The following is a 19,943-nucleotide window of genomic DNA, read 5'->3' on the forward strand; positions in this document are numbered from 1 at the left end:
AAACAGAATGAGAATATGGACCCATCATGCCTTGTTACCACTGTGCAGGCTGGTGGTGGTGGTGTAATGGTGTAGGGGATGTTTTCTTGGCACACTTTAGGCCCCTTAGTGCCAATTGGGCATCGTTTAAATGCCACGGCCTACCTGAGCATTGTTTCTGACCATGTCCATCCCTTTATGGCCACCATGTACCCATCCTCTGATGGTTACTTCCAGCAGGATAATGCAACATGTCACAAAGCTCGAATCATTTCAAATTGGTTTCTTGAACATGACAATGAGTTCACTGTACTAAAATGGCCCCCACAGTCACCAGATCTCAACCCAATAGAGCATCTTTGGGATGTGGTGGAACGGGAGCTTCGTGCCCTGGATGTGCATCCCACAAATCTCCATCAACTGCAAGATGCTATCCTATCAATATGGGCCAACATTTCTAAAGAATGCTTTCAGCACCTTGTTGAATCAATGCCACGTAGAATTAAGGCAGTTCTGAAGGCGAAAGGGGGTCAAACACAATATTATAGTATGGTGTTCCTAATAATCCTTTAGGTGAGTGTATATATAGGCTATATATATATATATATATATATGCACAGCTCTCAGTAGTTTACCGTTTTTTAACAGGATATTTTTGAAGCACCAAAGTTATGAGAGAAGCTTCATCCACAGAAGAGAAAGTTGATGAGGAGCCACTGCTTATGAACTACCTCTATCCTGAAATCTTTAATATCAACCAACAAACTGAAACATGGTGTCATGCAGTAATAGGGGGAATTTGAGCTATAAATATATAATATATGGCTATTTTTCCCTATAGCTGCAGACGAAAACAACCCAGAAACAACACTATTCTTTTATGCTTAACTTACCAACAGTATGTCTGAGTCAGAACAAGAGTTCGAGTTATATATTTACAGCTGCATATGCATCATATGTTGCATAATATTTGATTAAACTTAGGAATAACAATATGAACTTTGTTGGGTTTCTAATTCATCCTAATTGTTTGAAGTTACAGTAATCCACTGTGTGTGTGTGATTACGTTTTTAATATAATTAAATGGGTATTTTTTTTAAAAACCAATGTAAATCTTGTTGTAAATCCAATGCATCATCATTATATATTTCTAATTTAATATTAATTGCATTATAATTACTCATATCCATTGGCTTTATGGCAGTGTAATGCAATTGAATTAGTTATTATAAATGAGATGACTGTTCTTGTTCTCCTCCTTGTTTTTGTCAGTTTGGCTTTATGTTTAACATACTAATAAAAAGTTTATCCACAAAGTGACGCTGTTGAGCTTGTACTTCTACTCACTTTTTATCAATCTCATGGTGATCGTGATTTCTGTTCATTGTGCTCATGTTGCACCTCTCCATATTTTAACATAATATTTCCATATTTTACATTATAGCATGGTCAAGTTATAGTTGGCAAACAAATCTCTAGTTTTGGCCAAACTGCATACAACTGCCATTTAAGGAAAGGAATACAAGGAACAAAACCAAATCAACAACACATGAAAATAAGGATGAATTTAAAGGTATACGTTTTTTTTATTCAAAATTAATACATCATCAATATGTATCAAACATACAATCTTTCTTCTAAAACGTGTTTTTGTCTTACATGATTCACTATGGTAATCCGCTTATTCAATGGGGGAAATAATGATTTGATCTCCTGCTGATTTTGAGAATGTTCGCCCACTTGCAAAGAAATGAAGGGTCTATAATTTTTATGGTAGGTTTATTTTAACGGATAGAGACAGAATATCAACCAAAAAATCCAGAAAAAACACATTAGGCTATTTAAAGGTTATAAATTGATTTGCATTTCAGTGAGTGAAATAAGTATTTGATCCCCAAGCAAAACATAATTTAGCACTTGGTGGAGAAACCCTTGTTGGCAAGCACAGAGATAAGACGTTTCTTGCATTGGTCACCATTGCACACATCTCTGGAGGGATTTTGGTCCATTCTTCTTAACAGATCCTCTCTAAATAAGGCTGCTTTGCTGTCGCTTTGCAACTCAAAGTTTCGGCTCCCTCCACCAGGGCTGGACTGGGACAAAAAATCGGCCCGGGCATTTTGGCCCAGACTGGCCCACTATATAACACAACCGAACTTTGCACGCCCTTGAATATGTATACCAACTCCTATTAAAACCACTAATGCCATAAGTGAATAGGAGTGAGTAAGGGCCGTTACATAGTCAACGCGAGCAACGCGAGCAAGCAACGCGAGCGACGCGAGCTACGCGCTCCTTTTCATAGTACACAAGCGTCACCGGCGATGCGTGAAATGCAATACACCGATCGCGCAGCAGGGGGTAGTAGAGTCTAGAGTCGGGTCACGTAATATTCAGATCAAAATGGCAACTGAAGAGGAGTGCATATTGCTGATTTTACATCGGCGGCAACAAAGGATGTATACGAACAAGCTCGCATAACTTTTCCTCTTCGCCCGCCATTGTATTCAAATCTTCTTCTTCTGTAAACATAATAATATACCTTTTTATGTACATTACTTGCAATGTCGCCCCCACCGACAACGCATAGTATTGCGTGTATCGGCGCGTCGCGTTTCAAAAACTAGGATGACACATTTGGCTACGCATCGACGCATAATGGCGGCCGAAGCGTAGCGATGTGTAGCCTTGCGCACGCGTATGCGTACCGATGCGTTGACTATGTAAGGGCCCTAAAGGCCAATTTATACTTCTGCGTCGGGTGCGCGCAGTAGGTACGGCGTAGCATACGCACAGACGCGTACCATACGCCGTACCCTTCGCCGTAACCTGACGCGCACCTCCTCAAAAATGTAACTACACGTCGCGACGACGCGGACCGCAAGATCTGTGATTGGTCGGCTTGGTAGCATCGCGTTTCCTCCTATGCATTTCCGGCGTGTTCTTCTGCACCGCCCGCCATTTTTAAATTCTAAGTACAGCGAAACTGTTAAAAAAACTAAAAATTTACCTTTTCCACCTCGATAAGCTCCAACTCCAACATGATCTGCTCTCTTTCAGTCGCCATTGCTTGTAGTAACCTAAACTCAAAACAGCCGCGAGGAATCTTCTTCTTCTTGCCGCGAGGAATCTAAACACAGTGGAACATTAAAACCCTCCGCCGCCAACTAGCGTTTCGGCGCTGTACTGCAGAGCAACGCAGACCTAAACGCAGTAGTATAAATGCTCATGACGCCATCGCCTACGTGCGTAGCCTACGCCGTACATTACGGCGTACACTCGACGCAGAAGTATAAATTGGCCTTAAGAGTTAACCGATGAAATAACTATTAAGTTGAACTATACTCCACACAGTGATGTATCTAAAGAAAGCTATAAGCTGGGATAGCAATACCGTTTTTTCCCACAGGTTTTTGTGAAATCTGTGGTGAGTGCACCTCTGTCCCTCTAGGGGGGTTCGGGGGCATGCTCCCCCGTAAGAAAATTTTGTGCTTTTTAATGTTAAATTCATCAATCTGGTGCACTTTGAGAGTTAAAAATAAAGAGCTCCAACCCATATTCAGTGTGCAAATTGAACAAAGAAAAACTCAAAACTCTTTTAGTTGTGATATAGTGTCTGTCTACATTACACTACTACATAATAATAGTTATAATATTAATCCCATGACAGTAATAGCCATATGTTGTAAAACAAATGCACTGAAAAAAAACTTTCATAAATAGTTTCGTACTAATTTCTATACAGAGATAAGCACATGATCTTTTATTTTGACGGAAACGGCATCGAGCTTTTATTTTGAAGAATAATATGGTTTACAAACTCATTACTCATTATTGTCTCATTACAATTCTAATCAAATGCGTAATCGTCAAATTTGCAGATGTGTAAATAATGCGTAACTGGGTGGGTTCCTACATAGCCTAATGGTGTGTTCACACCGAACGCGAATTTAATTATTTGGGCGAGTAGATTACATACAAAGTCAATGCAAAGACGCGAATAGACGCATCATTTGCGCCGGGCGTTGCGAATGACGCGAATTGTGCGACGCGTTTGCCGCGAATGTCTTCCGCGCAAGTTGAAAAATGTGAACTCGAGCGAATGTTCAAGCGTCTAACTAAACGCGATAGACGCGTATTTGACGCTCTATTCGCGTTCGGTGTGAACACACCATAAGTGTTGTGACAGTATAGCCTAGTTCTGCTTACCACAGTTCTCTGCACTCACTCATCTCTCTCCTTATCCTCCTCAGACACTTGAAGGGCCTTTGAAGTTTCTTTTTTCACGCTATTTCTCTGCACATTCCTTGCGTTTCTTCTCCATCGCTCTGACTATTTTGACAGATACACACTGACACTGCTCGCTCACTCAGAGCTCAAAGGGGGAGGAGTTTAAAGATGTGATTGGACCAGCCCAGTGTCAATCAAGAAAATAACCAAATGGGCTGCTGATTTACGCGTTTCATCATGCGCCGGTCTGTGAGAAAAAGAAAAACCTACGCTGACTTTTTTGTCCAATGCATTACACCGGCACAAAGATCCCAGAGCCGCCATGCAATTAAACAAAACTAAACGCAATGGGCCGCCGATGTACGAGTTTTATGGGCCGTTCCAAAAAAAAAAAAAAAAAAAAAAAAATTAAGTATGAGATGTATCGGCCCACAAAGCACGTCGGCCCACCGGGCAAATGCCCGGTATGCCCGATGGCCAGTCCAGCCCTGCCCTCCACGTAAATGCGTCTCTATAGCACGCATTGTGTAGCCTATTATCGTGCAATTTATACGCGAAAATGAGTTTTTACGTGCATATGATACGCAGTTTTCGCGTGCATTTGATACACAGTTCATTTGCGTGTAATAGCCTACACGCGCACCCCACACCACTAATTCTACCCAAATGTATAATACACACGCACCCCACACCACTACTAAACCTATATAACCAACCCATGCGTATCCTATGCACGTAAAAACTCATTTTCGCGTATAAATTACACGATAAACACACTGCGTGCTATAGAGACGCATTTAGTGTGATCAGGTTGGATTTTCTATTCAGTGGCCACTCCAATGTGCTTCTTCTTGCGCCACTCCTTTGTTGGCGGTATGTTTTGGGTCATTGTCATGCTGGAAGACCCATCCACGACCCATCTTCAGTGTTCTGGCTGAGGGAAGGAGGTTCTCGTCCAAGATTAGACAGTAGCCTATGGCCCCGTCCATCAGCCCCTCAATTCAGTGAAGTCTGGGAGGCAGAATTCTTGCTGGTTGGTTGGGGATCAGATACTTATTTCACTCGATCAAATGTTAGCCTAATCAATTTACAACATTTATATAATGGGTTTTCTGGATTTTTTGGTTGATATTCTGTCTCTATCCATTAAAATAGTCCTACCATAAAAATGATAGACCCTTCATTTCTTTGTAAGTGGGCGAACTTACAAAACCAATCTGTAAAACAGAAAAAGTACTGGCAGCTCATTACCAAAACATTATCCAGTAATTCTATACAGACATTTTTGTTAACCCTAAAACACAATGCAAAGAAGTGCATAAATCAAAATACAGATAAAACACGTGTAAAAAAAAATCGTTAAATTAAAATAAAATTTCGTTCAATGAATACCTACATTGTGCCCTATTTTTACGGATTTCTTTTAGAGTATCGGCTAGGTGTTAAAATATTAGACCTGACTGGATGGTTTTCGCGGGACACTTGCCCGTACGTGCGTGACTCGTCATATCCGGAAATAGAGAAAAGTTGCGCATGGCGTACGATATAGGCTAACGAGAAAGTTTGACATGAAGCAGCTAAATCTCCAACCTCTGGGGAATCACCTGTGTAAAACAAACGAGGAGAGTCTGCTGGCAAAAAGGGAAAGAGACAGAGCTCCTAATAAAACGAGAATCCATGCATAAACAGGCTAATATTTTTTAAACATACAGAAATATTATTGTTTTTAGTTATTTTTATAATTAGTATTTACACGCGTACAGCGTTCAAGTGAAAAGCAGTAACAATAGCCAAGAATAATGTCTTGCATAACGAATCACGGCTGAACATTAGACTCGTTTTGGTCTATTTCTCAGGCTTGACACACATTGCTTCTGCTGTCTCTTTTAAACTATTTTTGGACAGATTTATTGTCATGCGGATCGTTTAGCGGTGACTGCTGATTCCATTAAAGCACAGGTTCCTTGTTTTTGCTCATGTAAGTGTAACATTTAGACAAGACAAAAGTGCAAACAATATCAGACTGTGACAAAATACAGAAAGTTGACCTTTTTTCAGAAAACCAAAGTGTGAATCCTGTGACTTTCCCCATCGTAAAGCTTGAGTGGATCTAGGCAGATTAGACCACAGACTATTGATTCCTGACAATTCCCTTGATTCTCTTCTAACACAGCATAATAATCAGAATTTGTGTGGGCTTGTTTACATTGAAAATGTGACATTTAAATTCATTAGGTAAGTTTATTGCTGCCAAATCGGATTGAGAGGCCATTCAACTCAATAATGGACGTTATGAAGTGGCAACATGGGACTTTAGAGTGTCACATTGATTTCAGAGGAGCACAGATGCTTTTAAACAGCTGGAAACATGAAACATACGCACTAATAATAATTTATATCCTCTAAACGCACCAAACAGGTTTTTTTACACAGTGGGTTTCAGAAGTGACCCTCCAGTTTGCATCAGCGTCCTGATTCTTTTGTGTATTTCTGCATTTGTGTACATGTAGTCAGAATTGTGATTTAAAAATCCACAATTACCCTTTTTTTCCCGTGGCAGAAACAAGCTTCCATCAGTAAAGCTGCTCACCGTTCTTAAGAAAAATGCTGCAAATTATTTAATATTCAAGCATCTTCTGCACATTTGCGCTCCTCCTAACAGTGCACAGATGCTCAGGAAGCCAAAGAAAAGTATGTAAAAGAAATGACTGGTGTAAATTGTTAATATTTTATCTCGTGGGAAACATGTAGCTTCTGAAGAGCAGAATGTATGCAGTAAATTCATATACAAACAGTTCACACACAGCAAAGCAAGCGTGAGTTATGTTGTACTGTGGTGGAAATGACTGATCAATGAGAAGAGATGAGAAGATGAGAGGAGAGGAGAGGAGAGGAGAGGAGAGGAGAGGAGGGGAGGGGAGGAGAGGAGAGGGGAGGAGAGAGCACATCTGTTTCAAATGAAAGGAGAAAGACTGTGTTTCTGTGTTTTCTGCTAAAAAGTACAGCATCTAAATGTATCAGCTCATGCATGTAGTCTTATGAATTGTGATCTATAGACCAGGAGTTTTCAAAATCAAAGACAATAGGTCTCACTTCAGACACAAACACACACCACACACACACACACACACACACACACACACATACACACACACACACTGACCTCCATCTGAACCTGCCTGAGGTCGGAGGGCGACAGTGAGGGATGAGAGGTGGAGAAATGAGAGAGAGATGAGAAAAAGAGAGTAAGAACAAGAGAGAGAGATAGAGAGAGAGTGAAGGGTGAACTGAGAAGTATGCAGATGAGCAGAGGAATAACAGATGTGGAGGGGCGGGACTCAACATGAAATTACTGTAAATCATAAATGGGGATCACATGTCGATCGTCCTGTTTCTGCTTCTGTATCAAGGCTTTCTTTTTTTCATTCGTATATTTCATCCCAGATGACAAATATATGTTCTTGATTTGCCAATGTTCCCATAAAGTTATGAAAACATTATTTCTGAATGTCCAGTTTTATAAAAAAAAAATTTTTTTTGGTATGCCATTTTATCATTTTACACATCAAACATTTTGGGAACGTTACATTTGAAAGTTCTCTAAAGATTAAACAAGTATTCACATTTAAAGAAATTAAGTTACTACAACCTAATAAAAAAAAAGAGCCAATTAACGCAGAAATTTGAGTTTAAATTACAGACGATATTAAGTTGATGCAATGATCAACATTATTACGTCAACAGAACTCCACAAAATAATGATTCCAACTTAAATTGTTTAATTAAAACAATAAATTAACATTTTTAACTTGCAACATATGCATTTATTTAAGTTGTGGTAACAGGTCCCATACATTACCTCTCAGAGTGATATTGTAGCAACAGAGTATGAAAAATTAAAGACGTGTTGCTCCTAATATTGCAGGAAAAAGGAATCCAAGACATGTCTTTAAAAAATCTGTTGGGAAGAAAACAAGGAATGAAAGATGAGGCTTTGCAATAGGCTTTGCTGATACTTGAAAATATAATTAAGTATTTATAATTAAGTTCTAAAGAGTCTTCCGCTAAATGCAACCTAACCACAATTAATAATATTCCAATTAAAGATAAGATATTTTATTTAGTTATCTCTAAATGTTAAAATCAAAATGATGTATGTGTATTTAATTCCCCCCCTTGTTATTCATAAAACACAAAGACAATTTAATTTACTGTGTGTCTTGCAGAGAGACTTTTCTCTGAGGGGAAGATGTGGATAACAACATTATCAAAAGTATTGACAAAATGTTATTTAATTTCATATGGGAAAATGACATACATTATATCAAGAAATCTGTTGTTTTAAATTCTTATGTAAATGGTGCTCTCAATATGTTAGACGTTTGTACATTTAATAATACTCTTAAAATGAATTGGTCCAAACACTTTAAAAAAAATTCAACCTCTGTCTGGAACATTATATTTTCTCCAAATTTGGTGGTTTAAATTTTTTTGCTTTGTAATTATAATGTTGAAAAAATACCAACTAAATGATCTAAATCATAAGCAGGTCCTTCTCGTCTGTTTCTGCTATACAAGCACAAATTTTCTCCTCAATAATATTTGATCTGGCATAACCAAGATTGTCACGATCCTTGTACGTGTCTTGCGTCTTGTAGGACTTTTATGTTAAAGTGTATTCTTAGTTCCCCATTGTTTCTGTGTTCACTTCCTGTTTTGCCTTGTCTGTCGCCATAGTTACCCTCATTAGTTCCTATCACATCTAATCACCAACACCTGTCACTCGTTTAGCCCCTTGTTAACCTGTCTATGTAAACCTCTGGCTTCAGTTGTTGTGTCGGTCGTTTTGTTTGTCAGTTTCCTTTTGATTTGACCATTGTGTATATCCTGTTAATACCTTCTTAAAGAAATTCAAAAAAGATATTAAAGCTACAATTTGTAATTTTTTCGCCGCTAGGGGTCGCTAACCTCAAAGGCGTAGATTGATGACGCAGTGAATAAGCGGAATCGTGGAACTTGCCTTCATACTGATGGATCTAATAATGTTTATGGGAAATAATGTTTATGGATGAGTGAATACATTGATGTTTTTAACATGACTGTGGTGTGAAGCAGGGCGCGATTGCTAATGAGAGACACATATCAGCGCCACACGCGAGTCTCGCGGATATAAAGGAATAAGGACATTTAATTCTACCGAACTACACGCAAGTGCTGAATTACTCACACAGGTCAGTTTAATAGACGAATGAAGCTTGTGAGGTAACGCAGCGCTGTTTCACTTGGTCTAACGTTACACTATCACACTAAACTACATTTGAGTGTGTTGAAAGATATAATGTTATTCTATGTGTTATTGCGCTTTTCCACTGCATGGTACGGTACGGTACGGCTTGCTTTAAATGGTACCACCTCTGTTGAGGTTCCAAGCGTAACGTACCGATACTAAAATGTGATGTTAACACACTGCAGATCACTGATTGGTCAGACAGAATCGTCACTACCAGCGTCATTGTATTTGCGAGACATAAAACCCGCTAGATTTAAATAGCCAGTAACAATCACCGCTGTAGCACCTGTTTTAAAACTACTTGCTTGAAGAAAAAAGAAAGAAAGAAAACTTCCAAAAAAGAAAAAGCTGGTAAGAGTAAGCTGGATCAACATTAGAATAACATACTGATCATATTCTAAAATTTCATGTTGAGTTATATAACATTGATTAGTTGTATGTACATTTGCTCACCTGTCTAATAAAGTATGCAAGAGTGGCTTCTCTCGAAGTTAGTCACGGACGTGGAGCTCTCGGCATCCCAAAAACGCCACACTGATATTGATCCTCGTTTTATTTCTCCTTTTGTCCCAAAGTCTGCTTGCCATGGTCCATAATGTTTGAACGAAACAACAACAGCGTGAGCGTGCAGCTAGATGTAACACAGTTGTCCACGTCTGTCGCCATGGTTACTATGGCAGTACGAGCGGAAACCCGGGATAACGCGGATATTACGTCACTGACAGGCAACAAGTGAACAGGGACGGGCACTATTTAAAATTTTGAATTTCTCTGAATTTACACATTTTTGGAAACATTTAGGATAATGGAAGTACACAATTGAAAGAAAAATAACACTGTGCAAGTGGTTTTGGGATATTTCGATACAAAATTCTTACATATTGTACCTTTAACACAAACTTTTCTTTTTGTAAACGGCACCCAGAAACTGCATTTGTTTTGGCCATTACTCTAAAATGATTGTGGAAAGTCTTTTGACTTTTAGTTATATACCCCAAGTACTTTTTTTGTTTTTGTTTTTTCTTCTCTTTATTTCTACATTGTGACTCTTTCCTTCTTTGTTTATATTATTTTCTCAATACATAAATAAATAAAGAGTAGTCTTCCGCATTGCGGTTCCTCACTCCGGTCAGTTGGTGGCGATAAAGCCCCTAAACGCTGGTTTGCCTACCGCCAATAAACAAGAAGATCCCAGGATGCCTTTTGTTGCCGGAAAGAAACCCCTTTGGGAGAATGCAATCACAGCCAGATATTGAGAGGTAAACCCCCAAATACCTGATAAAATAAGCTCTAATAAGCGCTGTTATAAGATGTGTGTTTTTAAGACTTTACTCCAATGAATAAAGTGGTTTTGCCTTCACGAAATCTCCGTGTTTGAATGGAAGAAAGACTGTATGAGCCTCGTATCGCCAAAGAGGCATGCTTTTTTATAGCAAAAGACACTCATAAAGCAGCGTTACGAAATTAACTTCAGTCAAACATTAGTAATAATGTAGCAGTAATACTTAAACAAACATTTGATGTTTGTGTGAGGGATTAAAGCAGTGGAACCTGTACTATTAACGTTACCTCTCCTGTAGACATATTATGTGTCTGTACATTATACAGTTCAGTCATATTGCCTTCCCCATAATATAATAGCATTTAACGAGCATACAAATATAGTTCTGCATTGCAGGGTAAATCAGATTAAATACAGCAGAACATCAGTTCAGTCCGATATAACCACAGCTGTACTGCAAAATGAACTATTCACAGTTACTTTGTCAATCATTGTCGTTACAAGTTATGTTAATTCTCAATTAATTTCCCATCTGATTAAAGTTCTTGAAACAAGCATTCGTTGGTATGATTTTATTAAAACAATCAAGTTCAGTTTTACAATAGTCATCATGCCAGCAATCTGTTTAAACTGAGTCAGTTATGATTCTTTTTTCTTTGCATTTGTAGTTTGGAAAATGGAGAAGCATCTCAGGGAGACTGTTTACTGGGAAAAGATCCCACCGGTCTTCCTGACCAGCTGTTTAACAGCTCTACAGTTGCTTCAAGGTTCCTGCAGGCTGAACTGGAGCTGAATCTAAGGTTACGGACACTGTCGTTTGGAAAACCAGTGCGATACACGTACAACCCGCTGGAGTACGCCTGGGACACACACCGATGCTACGTGGAGACGTTCTGTCAGGCAGGGCAGAGCGTGCTCTTTCTGGGCATGAACCCAGGGCCGTTCGGCATGGCACAAACCGGGGTCAGAAGACTTTCATTCTTTATTCTCAATTCACAATATCTATCTTTGCTGAGTACAGAAATGAAGACATAGGTAGCACGGGCGGCCTTACATACACACAAGGGATAATTCACCCAAAAATGAGGATTCTGCAGTTATTTGCTCATTGATCCCACGCTTTCTTTTTTTTGTGTCTATATAAGTCAAGTCACCTATATTTATATTTATATAACACTTTATACAATGCAGATTGTTTTAAAGCAGCTTAAGAAAATAACAGAATCAATAATGCACAAAAAAGCTGTAAAGCTGGACTAAAATAACAAAAGTGTCATTATTCAGCTCAAATCAGTTCAGTGTTAATTCAGTTCGGTTAAATAACTTCATCAATTTTAAGTTTTGAGTTTTGTCAATACATTGAAAGTCACTGGGATAAATGTTGTATGGATCCCGACATCACTCATAATATCTTTTGTGTTCAGCACAAGAAAGACATTCTTACAGGTTTAGATGAACTAGCTTATCACTTAAATTATTCACAAAAAGACAGAATCAGGTCCAAAATAGATGTACAAAATTGCATAAACATACAGCTGTTAAAACAAAACACTGAACATCATTACAAATGATTTTGGTATCCTCACATAAAGTGAAGCTAAAATGAATAGCAGTGTTCTGAACTAAGCTTTAGTAGGAGCTTGTTCAACTAATTTAGTCAAATGTCTCAATGCAAGAGTACAACTCTCTACATTAGTTTCTTTTAAAGCCCCCCTGTAGTCAATCATTTTATCCCTTAAAACTCATCTTTGATCACCAAAATTATATATTTAAAAGTTTTTTTCCTTGGGAAAAAAACTTCTTCATGCCTTAAAATATCTTGAACGTAACTCGACACCTTTGCTTCGTTTAGTATATGCGGTTCTATGAATATGCAAATGAGCCCCGCCTCCACTCACTCACTCAGCTCAGAGATCCACTGGTTGACGATCACACGTTGATCTGATTGGTTACAAGGTCGTTTGTGACGTCAGAAACACCAGCGATTTCAAACCGTGTTTTTGAGACTGTCTTTGGTTCACTGCAGTTTAAGCAGAAAATACTCAGCAATGCTGTCGACTTATGAATTTACACATGGTTTGTCTTAAAGCATTTTAAAAACAACACATAGACATATAAACAACATTAATAACCGGATTTAAGTTTCGGCCAATTTATTAAGTTGTCTAGCTTTGAGTCTCGATCTTGGGCCTTGTATCTGTACACATGGACATGTGAAAGGTGGTTGCTGCAACGCTTGGCCCAGTTGGGAATGTTTAAAATAGCAGAAAGACAGTCACTCCTCTGTGGTGTTTTTTAGTGGCTGCACCTAATATTAGCAGCATCTGCATTTGTGAGTTCTCATATAAAACATTATCCTAATAGCACAGTTATTATAGTTATTGCAAAAACTGTAGATATTCAAAGGGCCAGTCCAAATACCCACACTTGCGGTTGAGAGTGACGGCACGCAACAGAAAGTAAGTACGCAAGACCGTCCTAGGTCTTAGAAATGCCAAAGCTTTTTTAATGCTATTTGAGCACGAGAAAAAACATTTATGTGACAGTTCATGTCAGATTTTGTTGCTGATTTGAAATATGTTATTTAAATGTGACTTTTTTGAGATTTTAGGATTCTCCCATTAAAAATAGATACTGCAGTGCATACTGCGTAGGCACCTATTGTAATCGTTGGCGTTCTTCTTCTTCTTAATATTTTCTTCCGCTCTGAAAGTCTATGGCAGCCCATTGAACCGCATGTGGTAAAGTTATGAAATTTTGGCACACCTGTATACCACAGCAACAAAGATGAGGCATGATGCCAAAATGACTCTGAGGCTGTATCTCTGCAATGCTTTGGCATATATTGACACCGAACTTTGTACGTGTCATTGTCACCTCACTGACCACACCACATTAATGTGGTCACAGCGCCACCTATTGGTTGAAAGTGATAAACCATTAAATCAAATTACTAGTGAATGTACTTATGATTTTTCAGACATTTTGCCCAAAATCATCTTAAAATGTATTTAATTGCTCATTGTTGCAGATGGTCTGATAATTCCAGGCATGTTGGCATGACTTATCCTGTTCTTTGTGTTTGGCCCCGATAATTGCTGCTTGCAGCTATATTTATTGGTTACTATTGTAAGATTCTTACACTGTTTGCATGAGATTTTATAATAATTTCTCATGGTTTTAAAAAAGTAACAATAATTGTAGCAACTTTGGTGTTTTTATGGAAACTGTGGTTAGCAAATTTTTGTGAGGGTCTCATTTGCTGAACATACCCGCTAGTGTAACAGAAGTTCCTGGAGCAAACAAATCAATCTCTTTATCCCTTAACAAGGTTCCGTTCGGCGAGGTGAAAGCAGTTCGTAACTGGTTGAAGATCAGTGGATCGGTCGGCCGGCCGGCAGAGGAACACCCGAAGCGACGGATCACGGGCCTCGACTGTCCTCACAGTGAAGTGAGTGGCGCCCGTTTCTGGGGCTTCTTCCAGGAGCTCTGCGGTGAACCTCACAACTTCTTCCGCCACTGTTTTGTGCACAACTTGTGCCCTCTCATCTTTATGAGTGAGTCTGGCAAGAACCTCACCCCGCCTGAGCTCCCGGCTGCGGAGCGGGATGCCCTGCTGTCCTGTTGTGATAGCGCTCTCTGTCAGGTGGTCACCGCTCTGGGCGTCTCAATGGTCATCGGAGTGGGTAAACTCGCTGAGCAACGAGCTCGACGCGTGCTTTCTGAAGCAGGGATCACCGTGAGGGTGGAGGGGATCATGCATCCCTCCCCGAGAAACCCACTGGCTAATAAAGGATGGGCAAACATAGCTCGAGAGAAACTAGATCATCTGGGGGTGTTGAGTTTGCTTACCAGATGAGGATGATGATGATGATGATGATGACAGCTACTACCTCATACGCATTTTAAAATTCCCCAAGCAATGCTTTTGAACCTTACTCTTTCCATTTTCAGTTACTTAATGAAATGAGACATCGGTGGAAGAGGTAATGCATAAAACAGATGTTATGCCCATTAATGGAATACTTCAACACTTTATTTCTTTTTACGTGTATTTATCTGTGTGTGTGTTTGTATATATGTCTAGATTTTTTGATGGTCATTTCTTTTGGGTGGAAAAATCTTTTGTATGTTAAAATGTAAAGGTATACGAATATGTGGTAATTTATTCTTTTTTTTTTTACAATTTTTAATCTAAAATGTATTTTTATATACATTTGGAATTTGTTTCTGGAATTTTATATTGTGTTGAAAGGGTTAAACCAACGATTCCATATAAATCTAATTACTGCAAATGTACATGATTGAATTTGGCTTAAAAACTACTGTACTTACTATATATAAGTATTTAATTATAACACACTAACTAACCCACAGTGAGTTGAAGGGGTCATGAATTGAGAAATCAAATTTTCCTTCATTTTTTTGTACTTATACGAGGTCATATCCTGTAAGTTTCAGAACTGAAAAATGCCTTTTATTTCTAAATTATGACAATTTTCGATGTAAAAATCTAACATTATAAGTGCACCCCAGGAAACATTATAAAATAATGCAGTTCATGAGCTCTTAAGCAGGACGCTTGTATAGAGTTCAATCTCGTTTTTGCTGTATGGAGTGTATTTCATTCTGTGTGGTTAACATTTAATGTCGAGTCAAATGTGTAGGTGATGGCAATAAATTCTACCTCATGTTCATCACCATTCTATAATGTTGTGTTCTTCTGTTAACCAAAGTGTCAAATAAAAACAAATATATTCATCATATCTGATGTGAATTGAGAAGCTTCTTTCTTTTTGGCATGATGGTCTGTTACTCAGAGCCTTTAATTTGTTGTTTTCCAGTTTAAACCAGAAAAACATCCTTCACATTTGTATTAATAATTTTAGTGCCATGTAATCGCAAGGCAATTAATATAGATAATCTGAAAAATAATAAAAAGATCCAGCCTTTGAATGTATATTAATTGAAGGAAGGGAAATAGTGGATCTGAACTGGATCTGGATATACGAAGCAAACAAAATGTTTTCCCCATGATACCTGTATACCTGAGCAGGGGCATTACACTCGTCTGCCTTGAGAATCAGGTTTGCAGAGTGGGTTTATTCGGTCATCTGTCCGCAGGACTGAGTCTGTCTATTGTAGTACGAGAGTTTTAGCCCAGATCTCACACAACAAACATATAAAGTGGTGCACACACCACACACTTTCAAGGCACTCAATTCTTGTTGTTCTCCGCTTTTTGTATATAAACACTCTTGCCTATTAAACATGCTCTTTCTGCCATGATTGAAATACACACAGAGACAGAGACGCCCTGCTGTCCGTTGCTGAGACTCTTTGCCTGGCAAAAGCAAGGCACATGGCTTCTACCACGACCACATCAATGCAGAGGATACACACAGCTCTGTTATTTAAATTTGCAAAGACAGCTCCTGGTAAGTTTCGATGTACGTCCTATAGGGTCTGGTCGCTACAGTACTTCAGACTTTTTGAAGTGTAGTAATGTAATTTTTTTTTTTAATGATTGAAAAATGTCCATGCAAAACTTTCTGTGCGGTTGTTTTGGTGTTTTTAGTGGTTACTAACTGGCCCAAGTAAAATGACCTCACTCATTTTGTTCCCTAGATAGCTTGAATTGGATAGCTTCTTCAAATTAAGTGAATGAAACCCAACTAATATTCATCAGCATCTCCAGTGCTATATTGTTAGTGAAGTACATGAATGAAGAACGCTTTATGTGGTCTTGACATGCTGACCTCCCGGTGACCACTGGCAGCATGGACACATTGAGCATTAGCTTCTGTTTAATGGCGGATGCTTGCCAGAGCCATCAATACAGTGACAAATGAGTGCGTGGTTTATTAAAGTAGAATTAGACCAGAGAGAGAGAGAGAGGGAACCAGAGTGCCAAATGAAGAGGTGTGGAGATCCACTGAAGAGAGTTGAGGAAGAAAGGAATGCAGAATAAAAATATCATCGTTCTTTATTTTTCTCCAGAGCTCCTCTGGGAAGAGCAAGTGGAAGCAGTCAAAACATGTGACAGAAGGAAAGACACTGGGATATATAGAGCTCAAGGTAATCAGGTCATAAAATAACTATTCTATATTAATGATGTTGACTGATTTTTCTTTTCTTTTTTTTTACAAATAAATTGAAACTTCCCCTTACTACAATATAAAGATGAAAGACGTTTCTTTTTGTAGGCTATATATCCCTAATTAGTGATGCTTGAAAAAAAAAACTATATTTTCAGTTCTCTCTCTCTCTTTAAATATAGCCTACTATGTCACTTTTATTTAAGCATTAACAAAATTTAAATAATGGGTCAATATCAGCAATCATTTTCCCAATACGTGTTTTTGTCTTACCCTGATTCACCATGGTAAGCCTATTTTTGTAAGTGTTTATATTATGGTGCGTTCACGTGCTATGGTAATTATGGTAAATACCAAAAGCCGACATGAAAAATGCACATGAACACCCCCTCATGTGGTATTTTCCACTGGGCAACTCGTAGAATATTTTGATGCACGAGTTGCCGAGATGAGATAACCTTTGACCTTTTCAAAATGGCGGAGAGCAACGCAAGAGTTGTGAATGGTAAAAATATGTACTATTCATGATCTAGAAAATATACAGCATATATTATTTACGTTTGAGTTTTGATAAATCATTTTCTTGCTGTAGCAGATGACTTAAGCAATCTAAAATAGTTTTAGCTAAATAACAGGTCTGGATCTCCATCTTTTTTTACCACATTACGACAACAAAAGCACTTGAACGCAACACACTGGTAAATACCAGTTCACAAGTGGAAAATATCATATTTTCCGTAGCACGTGAACGCACCATTAGACCTGACAGAATGGTTTTTGCATGCAATTTGCATACACTCGCCGCGCATGTCTCGTCATATCCGTAAATAGAGTAAAGTTGCTCAGGCTGCTTTGACATGTCTGGTGTGGGAGTGTCAGACTCAGAGGTTAGGTGTGTGTGTACTGTGTGTGGTGGGAGTGGCGCTGCTAAATCTCCAACTTCCGGGGAATCACCCGTTTTACAAATACGTTTTTGATGTCCCCAGTGTGTGTGTGTGTGTGAAGTTTTAGCTCAAAATACCCCACAGATAATTTTGAACAGCATGTTAAAGTTGTCCCTTTTTGAGGGTCTGTAAAAACTCATCGTTTCGTGTGTGTCCCTTTAAATACAAATGAGCTGCTGTTCCCGGCTTCAACAGCTCTTGTGTGTGTGTGTGTGTGTGTGTGTGTGTGTGTGTGTGTGTGTGTGTTAGCAGCTCCGATTACCTCACACAGACAAGCACTAGAATGTCAGAAACTGTTCTGCCTTTTATGTTTAAACTGCCGTCGGACAATGATGGAGAGACTCAAGAAGAAGTGACAACATGTAGAGCAACAGGCAGGCCCGGATTAACACAGTGTAGTGCCCTAGGGTGACCACATTTTAAGTGCCCCCCACCCCCACCCCCACCCCCACCCCATACAACTCACATGCTAGTGCAACATGAACATGTCATCCTAAATATCTTTATTTCCATCATAAATGGCATGTATGAGGACTACATGCAAAACCTTATGTCTAAAAAAAACCATATACCAAATAAGCAAGCCCAAGAATCAGCTAAATTCAGCACCACAGACGCACAGCAGCAAAACATTTAAATGCAACCAAATCCATTAGTAATCGGATTGACGGCTCAATCGAACTGAAAAGCTTTTATTCAACCTTTATTGATCCGATTGAGCTCGATCGGAATCAAATTTCGATCGGATTGAAAGGGGTGGGTTTTTCCTTTTTTTTTATTCGGATTAAAAAGCGAAACTGAAAGGACTGCGTATGTGCAGCAATGACGTTGAAATAGCGTAATGACGTATGACGCTCGAAATGTTCTTCCTGTTGAATAAAGTGTCATAAAATCAAGTGTCCCGTCATTTTAACCCATAAGAACCCGGACCAATTTCCCCTTATAGGAAAATTATGGGGCATATAAAACAGACTAATTGGACCACTTAAAACATGTTTCTGCCGTTGTTTTTTAAAAACAACCACTCCTTGTCAAAGATCTGTAATGTGACATATATGTCACATTGGGCGTTTATGGTGCATTTTTAATGTGACATACACTCACCGGCCACTTTATTAGGTACCCCATGCTAGTAACGGGTTGGACCCCCTTTTGCCTTCAGAACTGCCTCAATTCTTCGTGGCATAGATTCAACAAGGTGCTGGAAGCATTCCTCAGGGAGTTTGGTCCATATTGACATGATGGCATCACACAGTTGCCGCAGATTTGTCGGCTGCACATCCATGATGCGAATCTCCCGTTCCACCACATCCCAAAGATGCTCTATTGGGTTGAGATCTGGTGACTGTGGAGGCCATTTTAGTACAGTGAACTCATTGTCATGTTCAAGAAACCAATTTGAAATGATTAGAGCTTTGTGACATGGTGGAAGTAGCCATCAGAGGATGGGTACATGGTGGCCATAAAGGGATGGACATGGTCAGAAACAATGCTCAGGTAGGCCGTGGCATTTAAACGATGCCCAATTGGCACTAAGGGGCCTAAAGTGTGCCAGGAAAACATCCCCCACACCATTACACCACCACCACCAGCCTGCACAGTGGTAACAAGGCATGATGGTTCCATGTTCTCATTCTGTTTACGCCAAATTCTGACTCTAACATCTGAATGTCTCAACAGAAATCGAGACTCATCAGACCAGGCAACATTTTTCCAGTCTTCAACTGTTCAATTTTGGTGAGCTCTTGCAAATTGTAGCCTCTTTTTCCTATTTGTAGTGGAGATGAGTGGTACCCGGTGGAGTCTTCTGCTGTTGTAGCCCATCCGCCTCAAGGTTGTGCGTGTTGTGGCTTCACAAATGCTTTGCTGCATACCTCGGTTGTAACGAGTGGTTATTTCAGTCACTGTTGCCCTTCTATCAGCTCGAACCAGTCTGGCCATTCTCCTCTGACCTCTGGCATCAACAAGGCATTTCCGCCCACAGAACTGCCGCTCACTGGATGTTTTTTCTTTTTCGGACCATTCTCTGTAAACCCTAGAGATGGTTGTGCGTGAAAATCCCAGTAGATTAGCAGTTTCTGAAATACTCAGACCAGCCCTTCTGGCACCAACAATCATG

At 39.2% G+C, this 19,943-nt stretch overlaps 2 protein-coding genes across 29 annotated transcripts in view; both read left to right on the forward strand.

Annotated features, from left to right (window-relative positions):
* The window catches only part of LOC130086249 (nuclear receptor subfamily 1 group D member 2-like), a 297,692-nt gene that overhangs the window by 57,224 nt on the left and 220,525 nt on the right, over nt 1-19,943 (forward strand). The gene's annotated exons all lie outside the window — the stretch shown is intronic.
* Nucleotides 10,657-15,011, forward strand: smug1 (single-strand-selective monofunctional uracil-DNA glycosylase 1). Its single transcript, XM_056252503.1, has 3 exons — nt 10,657-10,759; nt 11,451-11,745; nt 14,114-15,011. The coding sequence occupies exons 1-3, from the start codon at nt 10,734-10,736 to the stop codon at nt 14,639-14,641; spliced, it is 849 nt and encodes a 282-aa protein (XP_056108478.1). The 5' UTR covers nt 10,657-10,733; the 3' UTR covers nt 14,642-15,011.

Source organism: Rhinichthys klamathensis, unplaced genomic scaffold (genome assembly GCF_029890125.1).
Source record: "Rhinichthys klamathensis goyatoka isolate OS25496 unplaced genomic scaffold, OSU_Roscu_1.1 h1tg000095l_1, whole genome shotgun sequence".
NCBI lineage: Eukaryota > Metazoa > Chordata > Actinopteri > Cypriniformes > Leuciscidae > Rhinichthys > Rhinichthys klamathensis.